Source organism: Lampetra fluviatilis, chromosome 64, assembly GCF_964198595.1.
Source record: "Lampetra fluviatilis chromosome 64, kcLamFluv1.1, whole genome shotgun sequence".
Lineage (NCBI taxonomy): Eukaryota > Metazoa > Chordata > Hyperoartia > Petromyzontiformes > Petromyzontidae > Lampetra > Lampetra fluviatilis.
The window spans coordinates 3,510,728-3,523,283 of NC_136338.1; the positions used below are offsets into that span (position 1 = coordinate 3,510,728).

Here is a 12,556-nt window from a genome sequence, read left to right on the forward strand (position 1 = left end):
TAGTCCCATGCAAGTGTTAACATTATTTTTAATCACCCTGCATTTAGGGTGGTTCGCTTTGTTCTTCTCATTAGGAATCGTGGGGGAGCCTTGCCCCCCCCCCCCCCCATTCTCCACCCCCCTCCTCCCCCAAACTGCACCCAGAGCGGACAAACAAAAACAGACAACGAGGAGATGCAAAAAAACCCACAGATGAATCTTTAATCGATACCGTGACCCCCATCGAAACTGCAAGACGATTGATCACTCAGCCCTTTTGTTTGAACTAAGAGGAGCCAGCAGCAGCAACACAGGAAGAGATGAGGATTGTTGTCTCATCCGTACCGTTGTTGTTAGTGTTGTTGTTATTGTTGTTTACATCTCACAAACATATTTTTATTTTTGGCCGGTCACCATCTGCGCCGGTCTCGAACGAGAACGTGGACAGGGTTACTCGACACAAAGTGGCCGCTGGGATTAAAACAAACACGACAACAACAACAACACACACTCGCAAAGAGAGACAGAGAGACAGAGAGACAGATTTCAACGAGGTTAGATCAAGTCCATATCTTAGTCCGGCCCGGTGGGGTCACGTTGGGGTCACGACCAGATGGATGTAGCCCATCCCCTCCACACCGCCTGGAAGGGTTCCGTTTGGAGGAGCGCCACGCTGCTACAGCTTCGTCTGCCTGATGGGACTCGCGGAGTACGAATCGAGGCCGTTCGTGTCGAGTGGCTGCTTCTGTTGCTCCGGCACCTCCACTTGAATTTCTTCGGGTTCCTTTTTGCAAAGACGCGAACACACCACAAAACGCACCATTGGAATTCTAGATTTGAAGCTTTCGTGACTGCAAGGATTCATACTCTTATGTTTTTTCGGTAAAGTCACGTAGGTAAACAATTTAAATTAATAAAAGTAAAATAAAAATAAAATAAAAATCACGACGTTTCGGAGGCAACACAAGCTTCCGTCTTCAGGTGGAACCGTCACAGCACGATAGCTGCATCAAGTAAATGAGAAGCACACACACGCGCGAGTGGGCGTGGTGTGTGTCGATTGGGGGGTGTGGCTTGTCGTGACCACGTGTCGTGACCACGTGCCGTGACCACGTGTGTCGTGACCACGTGTGTCGTGACCACGTGCCGTGACCACGTGTGCCGTGACCACGTGCCGTGACCACGTGTCAACGACCACGTGTCAACGACCACGTGGCATGACCACGTGTGCCGTGACCACATGGCGTGACCACGTGTCAACGACCACGTGTCAACGACCACGTGCAGTGACCACGTGCAGTGACCACGTGCCGTGACCACGTGCCGTGACCACGTGCCGTGACCACGTGACGAACTCACCTGAGGCTCGTCCTCGCCGTGCCTCACCCCGCACCGCAGCAGGCGCCGCATCTTGTCCGACCAGAAGCAGCAGAGGTCACAGACGGGGCGCACGAGGCCGGGCCTCAGACTCGCGCCCTTCGTGGGACCTGTCAGGACAACGGGGACGCTCGTCAGTACGGACGTGGTGGTGGGGGGGTGGGGGTGGTGGGGGGGTGGTGGGGGTGGGGGGGATGGTGGTGGGGGGGTGGTGGTGGGGGGGTGGTGTGGGAGTGGTGGTGGTGGGGGGGTGGGTGGTGGGGGGTGGGTGGTGGGGGGGGTGGGGGGGTGGTTGGGGGGGGGGTGGTGGTGGTGGGGTGGGGGGTGGTGGGGGGTGGTGGTGGGGGGTGGTGGTGTGGGGGGGGGTGGTGGGGTGGTGGGGGGGGTGATCCAGTCGGTGGTGCCAGCTACTGGGGTGCAGCGGGTGCGACTATATATGTGTGTGTACACACACACACACACCAGGCTGCTTCAACAAAATGTGAACACTTCAGAGAATGTGCCACTCGGGTGGTGCCACTCCGTGTGCCGCCTCCTCCTCCTCCTCACCTGTGGCCATGCTGACCACGAGGCCCACCAGCACGGCGGTGATGGCGCCCACCGTGCTGATGTAGAGGTAGGAGACCGCGTAGAGCGAGTCGGCCAGGTCGGGCCTGCGGACCCAGAGACACGTGAGCCCTTCGCGACCCCTCACGACCCCGCACGACCCCTCGCGACCCTTCGCGTGACCCTGCGTGACTCCGCGTGACCCTTCGCGATCCTTCGCTAGCCCTCGCGACCCCTCGTGACCTCTCACGACCCTTCGCTACCCCTCGCGACCCCGTGTGACCCCTCGAGACCCCGCACGACCCGTCGCGACCCCGCGTGACCCCTCGCGACCCCTCGCGACCCTTCACGACCCCTCGCGACCTCTCGTGCCACAGACCGTAAATTTCACTCGCCGATTCCTCCACCCCACGCAAATTGCCGGGGGAGGGGGGTCCCTCCACCCTCCCCTCCTCCTGCCACCTGCATCTCTGCCGCCTCCCACGTCCCCGTGCCACGCCTGTGCCCCACCGCAGATGTCAAATCCTTCCCCCCCAGAACACATCACGTTGGCACGTAGATTCTGAAAGTAACGGTGGTCCACCCACACGCACGAGAGGGTTGCGCGGCCGGTCAACCCCACCGCGACTTTGCGTCGTGCCAGATGGCAGCGCCGATGCAAGCTGGCACCCGTGTAGTGACGTAGAATTAACTCTAGATTTGAAGCTTTCGTGACTGCAGGGATTCATATTCTTAGGTTTTTTCGGTAAAGTCACCTAGGTAAAAAATTTAAAATTGATTATTTTTGTTTATTATTATTATTATATTACATTATTTTATTTTTATTTTACTTTTATAAATTTAAATTTTTTACCTACGTGACTTTACCGAAAAAAACCCTAAGAATATAGAATTAGCTGTCTAGCAGCATAGCGCTGGCTGCTGGCGGGGAAGGGAATCTACAGTCATAGCAGCCCTGACGTCAGCAGGCCACGTGACACACCAGAGGGGGCTCTAGGGGGAAGCTCACGGAAGGGGCACATCGAGAACCCGCTGGTAGCTTCTAGAAAGGGGGCGTGGCCGGGGGCGGAGCCAAGCCACCGCTGGCAGTATAAAAGGGGGCCCCTGGTGGAGACCTCGGGGCTGTCGTGTGGAGTGGGGTCCCTGTCGTTCTGCTGAAGTCTTCACCGTCTTCACTATCTCGGCGTCACCAGTGAGGCAGTTTACCAGCTGTCCTGGCTGAGAACCGTAGTCGGCTATAGACGGATTCATTGGAAGTGTGAACTTTTGGAACCTCATTTGGCAGTAAAAAATATGATAATTGGTTTTTTACTCTTCTATCTGGCAAAAAAAAGTGTCAGTTTTGTTGCCAGATAGAAGGGTAAAAAACCAGTTATCAAGTGTGAACCTGTTGGTGCGTGTTAATACACAGAGGACGGCTGATCTTCTTGGTTCTTTCGGTAAAGTCACGTAGAATGGAAATAATAAAATAATAAAAATAAAACATAATAAAATAATTCTCACGACGTTTCGGCCACAACGCAAGCAGCCGTCCTCAGGTGAAGAACAGGTCTGTCGGTAAAGTCACGTAGAAGGGAAATAATAAAATAATAAAAATAAAACATAATAAAATAATTCTCACGACGTTTCGGCCACAACGCAAGCAGCCGTCCTCAGGTGAAGAACAGGTCTGTCGGTAAAGTCACGTAGAATGGAAATAATAAAATAATAAAAATAAAACATAATAAAATAATTCTCACGACGTTTCGGCCACAACGCAAGCAGCCGTCCTCATTCAGACTCTGTCTTCTCGACAGACCTGTTCTCCACCTGAGGACGGCTGCTTGCGTTGCGGCCGAAACGTCGTGAGAATTGTATGTTATTATGTTTTATTTTTATTATTTTATTATTTTATTATCTCCCTTCTACGTGACTTTACAGAAAGAACCAACAAGATTAATCCCTGCAGTCACGAAAGCTTTAAATCGAAATTTACACAGAGTGCCTCCAACTTTTACACTATGAGACATCTCCTTTACCAGTGGCAAAATATAGTAGTAGGTTTTTACCTTTTCAACTGGTACAAAAACTGACATCTTTATACAAGGCATCATGTTTGCAATAACCACAACACAAGCAGTCAAAATGCTAACAAAAAGAAACACCTCTGATGATGATAATGATATGCACTGTCCTCATTATCATCAGAGTTGTTTCTTTTTGTTTGCATTTCGACTGCTTGTGTTGTGATTCTTGCAAACATGATGCCTTGTATAAAGGTGTCAGTTTTTGTACCAGTTGAAAGGGTAAAAACCCACTACTATATTTTGCCACTGGTGAAGGAGATGTCTCATAGTGTAAATGCTTACCCCAGAGCTCTCAGTACTCTGATAGTGCGCTGTCTTTGAGTTGTACGCCTTTTGGCGTCATCTGGTCCAACACCAATGGAGACTAGGCTCTAAGAAAAGCTGTCTCGGGTGTGGACCAATCAACTTCAAGGACAGTGCATATCATTATCAGAGTTGTTTCTTTTTGTTTGCATTTTGACTGCTTGTGTTGTGGTTATTGCAAACATGATGCCTTGAATAAAGGTGTCAGTTTTGTACCAGTTTAAAAGGGTAAAAACCTACTACTATATTTTGCCACTGGTAAAAGAGATCTCATAGTGTAAACTCTGATGATGATAATGATATGCACTGTCTTCATTATCATCATCAGAGTTGTTTCTTTTTGTTTGCATTTTCACTGCTTGTGTTGTGGTTCTTGCAAACACGATGCCTTGTATAAAGGTGTCAGTTTTTGTACCTGTTGATAGGGTAAAAACCTACTACTATGCCTCCAACTTCTCGGCGTCTCCGAACCGGTCACCGCACCTGTACTCGGCTTCGGCCGTGACGGCGGCGAGCGTGGAGGTGCTCGCCCAGGTAGTCGAAGAGCCGTCCCAGGGCGGCGTGGTGATGTTGGGACGAGAGCAGTTCTGCGTGGAGAGCGGCAGCGCTCTGCTCTGCTCGTCCGTGGGCGGGTACAGGAGGGCCCCGAGGCCGATCCAGAAGGACATCACCACGCCCGCCACGATGCCCGCGATGGCGCCCTGGGGAACGATGGCACGACGCGTTTCAGTTTCATGTATTGGGTACCGTGCGGCTCTTGACTCGGGTGCAGCCGCAACAAAGCAAAAACTTGAACGAGGAACAATTTAAAGTGACGACGCGCAAACAGAAAAATCTAGGAAACAAGTATAACCCGTAAAAACTAAGTTTTTCACTATAAATCCTTTTATATGCGTGGCGGCTAGAGTCCTCTCGTCCTCTGGCTTGAGATGGCTGCCACCTATGGGTCAGATGATTGCATTGCACCATTAAGCAATTGGTAATTAAATATAATTATTTTTTTCCTAAAAAGTGTAAAATTTTGGAAAAAAAAATTCACGAACATTAATTGTCACGCACAACGAGTCTGTGTGGAAAATGTCAGCTCGATTGGATCACGGGAAGTGGGTTAAAAAACGACCGAAAGATTTGCACGGTCGTAAGCAAGCAAGCAAGTGAACTTAATATAAAGGATTTAAAAACGGCAAAGTCTTCCGGAAAAAGCGCCGCGTTTCAATGTTGTGTGCAAAAATCCCGGTGGGATGCAAGTCAAACAATAACAACCATAAGATAATGTAGATGAAAGTTATCAGGCTAACTCTGTACTACAACAAACAAACATGGCTAAACCAAAACTTTTCGAAATCACCAAAATAAAGCTGTGAAAACAACGTAAGCATTGGGGGGCCGCGCATGCAACGGTGATGACGATGATGATGACAATGACGAAGACGACAATGATGATGACGACGACGATGACGATGATGACGACGATGACGACGATGACGATGACGACGATGACGATGACGACGATGATGATGACGATGATAATGACGATGATGACGACGACGACGATGATGATGACGACGATGACGATGACGACGATGATGATGACGATGATGATGACGATGATAATGACGATGATGACGACGACGACGATGATGATGACGACGATGACGATGACGACGATGATTATGATGACGACGATGATGACAATGACGACGATGATGATGATGACAATGACGACGATGATGACGACGATGATGATGACGACGAAGATGATGATGATGACGACGAAGATGATGACAATGACGACGATGATGATGATGACGATGATGACGACGATGATGACGACGACGAAAGCGACGAAGATGAAGATGGCTAAAAAAGCCTCGACGATACCAAGCAAAGTGAAATTGTTCAGATTTGGCCCACTGCGATCGCTCACCGCAGGATATTTTGAGCATGTCGTGAACACTGCGTGTGTGTGTGCATCGTGTACACACTGCGTGCGTGTAGTGTACACACTGTGTGTGTGTGTACACTGTGTGTGTAGTGTACACACTGTGTTTGTGTACTGTGTGTGTGTGTAGTGTACTGTGTGTGTGTACTGTGTGTGTGTGTGTAGTGTACACACTGTGTGTGTGTACTGTGTGTGTGTGTAGTGTACACTGTGTGTGTGTACTGTGTGTGTGTACTGTGTGTGTGTGTGTAGTGTACACACTGTGTTTGTGTACTGTGTGTGTGTGTAGTGTACTGTGTGTGTGTACTGTGTGTGTGTGTGTAGTGTACACACTGTGTGTGTGTACTGTGTGTGTGTGTAGTGTACACTGTGTGTGTGTACTGTGTGTGTGTGTAGTATACACTGTGTGTGTGTAGTGTACACACTGTGTTTGTGTACTGTGTGTGTGTGTAGTGTACTGTGTGTGTGTACTGTGTGTGTGTGTGTAGTGTACACACTGTGTGTGTGTACTGTGTGTGTGTGTACACTCTGTGTGTGTGTACTGTGTGTGTGTGTAGTATACACTGTGTGTGTGTACTGTGTGTGTGTGTACTGTGTGTGTGTAGTGTACACACTGTGTGTGTGTACTGTGTGTGTGTGTACACTCTGTGTGTGTGTACTGTGTGTGTGTGTAGTGTACACACTGTGTGTGTGTACTGTGTGTGTGTGTACACTCTGTGTGTGTGTACTGTGTGTGTGTGTAGTGTACACTGTGTGTGTGTGTAGTGTACACTCTGCGTGTGTGTACTGTGTGTGTGTGTACTCTGTGTGTGTGTACTGTGTGTGTGTGTAGTATACACTGTGTGTGTGTACTGTGTGTGTGTACTGTGTGTGTGTACTGTGTGTGTGTGTGTACACTCTGCGTGTGTGTGGATCGTGCGCGCAGTTTGCGTGCGTTTGTTCAGGGAGCGGCATCTTAATTCTTCGGCCGCGTGGCGTGGCGGAGGGGTGCACAACACACGGACACTTTAGTAGTATGTTTTTACCCTTTTAAACTGGTACAAAACTGACACCTTTATTCAAGGCATCATGTTTGCAATGACCACAACACAAGTAGTCAAAAAAGCAAACAAAAAGAAGCAACTCTGATAAAGATAATAATATGCACTGTCCTTGAAGTTGATTGGTCCACACCAGAGACAGCTTTTCTTAGAGCCTAGTCCCCATTGGTGTTGGACCAGATGACACCAGAAGGCGTACAACTCAAACACAGTGCAATATCAGAGTATTGAGAGCTCGGGGTAAGCATTTAAACTGAGATCTCTTTTACCAGTGGCCACTTTGTTGTTGTTACACGCTTTCTATTAACTCACTCTGTCTGTTCTTGTCGTTGTTGTTGTCGTTGTAGTATCCTCAAATCTTGTAACTTAATTTTAACCCACTTCCCAATGTGGTATCGACTGCAAACTTGGTATACTTATGTCATGACAATACTATATTCTATCATTAAAAATAAAAAAATGAAAAACATTTTTTTACACGCTTTCTATAAACTCACTCTGTCTGTTGTCGTTGTTGCGTCCTCAAATCTTGTAACTAAATTTTAACACACTTCCCAATGTGGTATCGACTGCAAACTTGGTCTACTTATGTCATACTGATGACAACACTATATAAAACAATATATTTAAAAACATTATTTTTTTACGTTATGTTTCGGCTTGGGTCTAATTGTCCACGCTCAACTGACGTTGGGGACACATCCTGGAGTCGTGGAGTTCTGCCATTAGGAGAACATTTCATAAAAGCGTGTTTTTAAAGTTTTTTTTTTAATATTACTTTTTCTTTTCTTGGTTCTTTCGGTAAAGTCGCGTAGAAGGGAAGTAATAAAATAATAAAAACAAAACATAATACAATAATTCTCACGACGTTTCGGCCACAACGCAAGCAGCCGTCCTCAGGTGAAGAATGAAACACCACCGTTTCACCTGAGGACGGCTGCTTGCGTTGTGGCCGAAACGTCGTGAGAAATATTTTATTATGTTTTATTTTTATTATTTTATTTTTTCCCTTCTACGTGACTTTACCGAAAGAACCAAGAAAATATTACTTTTTGTTGTTTGAACTCACGCGACGATCTGACGTGGGGGTGCGTGGCGCTGACTCGGCGCTGACTCGGCGAGCCACGTGCCACTCACCTTGACGTTGGCGCACGGGAACAGGATGCCGAGGGTGAAAAGTCCCAGCACAGGTCCGCCACCCATGCCGTGGATACTGAGAGCAGCCTGCGCGCGGAGTCACCATCGTTGCCGGCAGCGTGATCATCATCATTATCATCGGCACCGCCACCATCGTCATCATCGTCATCAGCACCGCCAACATCATCATCATCACCGCCACCATCGTCTTCATCATCATCATCATCAGCACCGCCACCATCGTCATCATCATCATCATCACCGCCACCATCGTCATCGTCATCATCATCATCACCACCGCCACCATCGTCATCATCAGCAAGGCCATCATTTGTCATAATCATCATCACCACCGCCACCATCGTCTTCATCATCATCATCAGCACCGCCACCATCGTCATCATCATCATCAGCACCGCCGCCATCATCATCATCATCATCACCCCCACCACCATCGTCATCATCATCATCAGCACCGCCACCATCGTCGTCATCATCATCATCAGCACCGCCGCCACCATCGTCATCATCATCACCAGCAAGGCCATCGTCATAATCATCATCACCACCACCATCATCATCAGCAAGGCCATCATTTGTCATCATCTTCATCATCATGAGCAAGGCCATCATTTGTCATTATCATCACCACCGCCACCACCATCATCATCAGCAAGGCCATCATTTGTCATCATCATCATGAGCAAGGTCATCATTTGTCATTATCATCACCGCCACCACCATCGTCATCATCATCACCAGCAAGGCCATCGTCATAATCATCATCACCACCATCGTCATCATCAACAAGGCCATCATTTGTCATCATCATCATCATCAGCAAGGCCATCATTTGTCATCATCATCATCACCACCGCCAATAAAATTTTCACGACGTTTTCGACTGCAACACAAGCAATCGTCATCAGGTGTGAAATCCACAGCAAGAACATTTGAAAAGTGCTGCGGATTTCACACCTGATGATGATTGCTTGTGTTGCAGTCGAAACGTCGTGAGAATTTAATTGTTTAATATTTTTTATCATTGTATTATTTCCTTTCTATGTGACTTTACCGAAAGAACCAAGAATATGAATCCTTGCAGTCACGAAAGCTTCAAATCTTTAAATCAAAGTTTGGACTACGTCTATTTCGGCAGCATTTTGTTCTGTAAACCAGTGTGACCGGACTGTGGTCGGGTCAAACACGTGGCAACCAACCCCCACACCCCCCCACACCCCCCACCTGTGTAGGTCGTACACCTGGCACGTGCTCTTACCTGCAGCACCTGTCCCATGTATGACGCGGCCACAGCCATAGCCGTGCAAGCGCTTCCGTACAGCACACCTGGGCAGGCACAACAAATCATCGTCATCATCATCGTCATCATCATCGTCATCATCATCGTCATCAGCATCATCACAACTTCTTGGTTCTTTCGGTAAAGTCACGTAGAAGGGAAATAATAAAATAATTGGGTAGGGTACGGGTTACCCGTTTGCGACCCTGGTGCGGCCGGGTACGGGTAAGGAATCAAAACCCGTTTGCGACCTCTGGCTCGCGCTCACTCACTGAGGCCCTTGGTGAGGAGGGCTCCACGCTTGCCGGGAAAGGGTCCGAAGGTCGGGTTGACAATGTCCTCGTAGGTCACGGCCGCCAGACCGTTGATGCTCGAGGCCACGGTGCTGAGGGGTAGGAGGAGGGAGGGCGGGAGAGACAAAGATTCATCTTCTTGGTTCTTTCGGTAAAGTCGTCACGTAGAAGGGAAAAAGTAAAATAATAAAAATGGAACATAATAATATACAATTCGCACGACGTTTCGGCCACAACGCAAGCAGCCGTCCTCAGGTGAAGAACAGGGCTGTCGGAAAGACAGCGTCTGAACGAGCACCACCAAGCTTGGCAGCGTGTATTTAACCTGGGATGGAGGGGGAAGGGCGCCTTAACAAAGGAATTTGCATATCAAGAGGAATTTAGCATATTTATGGAAAATGCAGATATGGGATTAGTCACTACTTGTGGAATGCGTAGGAGGTGGGGGGGAGGTGGTCTCAAAGTCATATTATGCCCGTGCATTATGCAGGATTAGCAGCAACAAAGGGAGGAAGTAGCAGTAAGAAAGGGAAGGAATGTTTAATAGTAAGGCGCTGCAGCAGCCAGAAGCAACTCGTTGTGCGGGAGGGTGGGAGGGTTGGCACCTCAGGGTCCCGCTGAAGGCGCATGACACGAAGACCCCGGGCAGACCCGGGTAGTCCCCAAGGATGTCCAGGACGTAGTAGGGCATGAGCTAGGGGAACATCGTCATCGTGATCATTGTCATCGTCGTCATCATTGTCGTCATCGTCATCATCATCGTCATCATCGTCGTCGTCGTTGTCGTCATCGCAATCGTTGTTGTCATCATTGTAGTCATCGTCGTTGTCATCATTGTCGTCATCGCAATCGTCGTTGTCATCATTGTAGTCATCGTCGTCATCGTCGTTGTCATCATTGTCATCATCGCAATCGTCGTTGTCATCATTGAAGTCATCGTCGTCGTCGCCATCATCGTCGTCGTCGTCATCATCGTCGTCATCATTGTCGTGATCGCCATCGTCGTTATCATCATTGTAGTCGTCGTCGTCATCGTCGTCATCGTCGTCGTCGTCATCGTCGTCATCGTCGTCGTCATCGTTGTTATCATCATTGTATTTGTCGTCATCATCCTCGTCATCATCGTCGTCATCGTCATCATCAACATTGCCATCGTCATCATGGTCATTTTATCGGCGGCAAAACCTGCGCCATCGTTTCTTCAAACATTCTCGTTCTAAGAACGGTGCAAAGAAAACTGTTAAAACGCGCAAGTTTGGGGGTCAGGGTTCAGCAAGGAGGGGCTGGGGGTCAGGGTTCAGCAAGGAGGGACTGGGGGTCAGGGTTCAGCAAGGAGAGGCTGGGGGTCAGAGTTCAGCAAGGAGAGGCTGGGGGTCAGGGTTCAGCAAGGAGGGACTGGGGGTCAGGGTTCAGCAAGGAGAGGCTGGGGGCCAGGGTTCAGTAAGGAGAGGCTGGGGGTAAGGGTTCAGCAAGGAGGGACTGGGGGGTCAGGGTTCAGTAAGGAGGGGCTGGGGGTCAGGGTTCAGCAAGGAGGGGCTGGGGGTGAGGGTTCAATAAGGAGGGGCTGGGGTCAGGGTTCAGTAAGGAGGGGCTGGGGGTCAGGGTTCAGCAAGGAGGGGCTGGGGGTCAGGGTTCAGTAAGGAGAGGCTGGGGGTCAGGGTTCAATAAGGAGGGACTGGGGGGTCAGGGTTCATCAAGGAGAAGCTAGGGGTCAGGGTTCATCAAGGAGAAGCTGGGGGTCAGGGTTCAGTAAGGAGGGGCTGGGGGTCAGGGTTCATCAAGCAGGGACCTCGGGGGTCAGGGTTCATCAAGCAGGGACTGGGGGGTCAGGGTTCAGCAAGCAAGGACTGGGGGTCAGGGTTCAGTAAAGAGGGGCTGGGGGTTAGGGTTCAACAAGGAGGGGCTGGGGGTCAGGGTTCAGTAAGGAGAGGGTGGGGGTCAGGGTTCAGTATGAAGAGGCTGGGGATCAGAGTTCAACAAGGAGGGACTGGGGGTCAGGGTTCAACAAGGAAGGTGTCTGGACGCTTGTCACCTGGTCCGGGGCGTTGACGAACCCGGCGCTCCAGGGGTCGCAGGTGGCGTAGCGCGAGTACATGAGCAGCCCGCAGAGAGCGGCGCACAGAGCCACGATCCACAGGCCGATGAGGTTCAGGTAAAGCGCTCTGCACGGACACAAACCCACCACCACCATCATCATCACCAGCGCCACCACCACCACCAACACCACCGTCACCACCACCACCACCAACACCACCGTCACCACCACCACCACCAACACCACCGTCACCACCACCACCACCATCATCACCAACACCAACACCACCCCCACCACCATCACCACCACCACCGCCACCGTCACCACCACCACCACCATCATCACCAACACCAACACCACCACCACCAACACCACCACCACCGCCACCGTCACCATCACCACCACCATCATCACCATCACCAACACCAACACCACCACCACCACCACCGCACCACCAACACCAATAACACCCCCACCACCACCCCCACCAACACCACCACCGTCACCACCACCATCACCACCACCACCATCACGCCGT

The 12,556-nt window shown here is 49.9% G+C and overlaps 1 protein-coding gene across 1 annotated transcript in view; it reads right to left on the reverse strand.

The window, feature by feature from the left end:
* Positions 1-260: 260 nt before the first annotated feature.
* The window catches only part of LOC144951922 (sodium-coupled monocarboxylate transporter 2-like), a 28,463-nt gene continuing 16,167 nt past the window's right edge, over positions 261-12,556 (reverse strand). The window contains exons 7-15 of the mRNA XM_078882276.1: positions 12,016-12,145; positions 10,589-10,677; positions 9,963-10,075; positions 9,670-9,737; positions 8,391-8,477; positions 4,755-4,972; positions 1,906-2,009; positions 1,339-1,466; positions 261-763 (exon numbers count right to left, since the gene is read on the reverse strand). Coding sequence (XP_078738402.1) covers positions 656-763; positions 1,339-1,466; positions 1,906-2,009; positions 4,755-4,972; positions 8,391-8,477; positions 9,670-9,737; positions 9,963-10,075; positions 10,589-10,677; positions 12,016-12,145 — 1,045 coding nt within the window. The 3' untranslated portion in view covers positions 261-655. The remainder of the gene's footprint in view (positions 764-1,338; positions 1,467-1,905; positions 2,010-4,754; positions 4,973-8,390; positions 8,478-9,669; positions 9,738-9,962; positions 10,076-10,588; positions 10,678-12,015; positions 12,146-12,556) is intronic.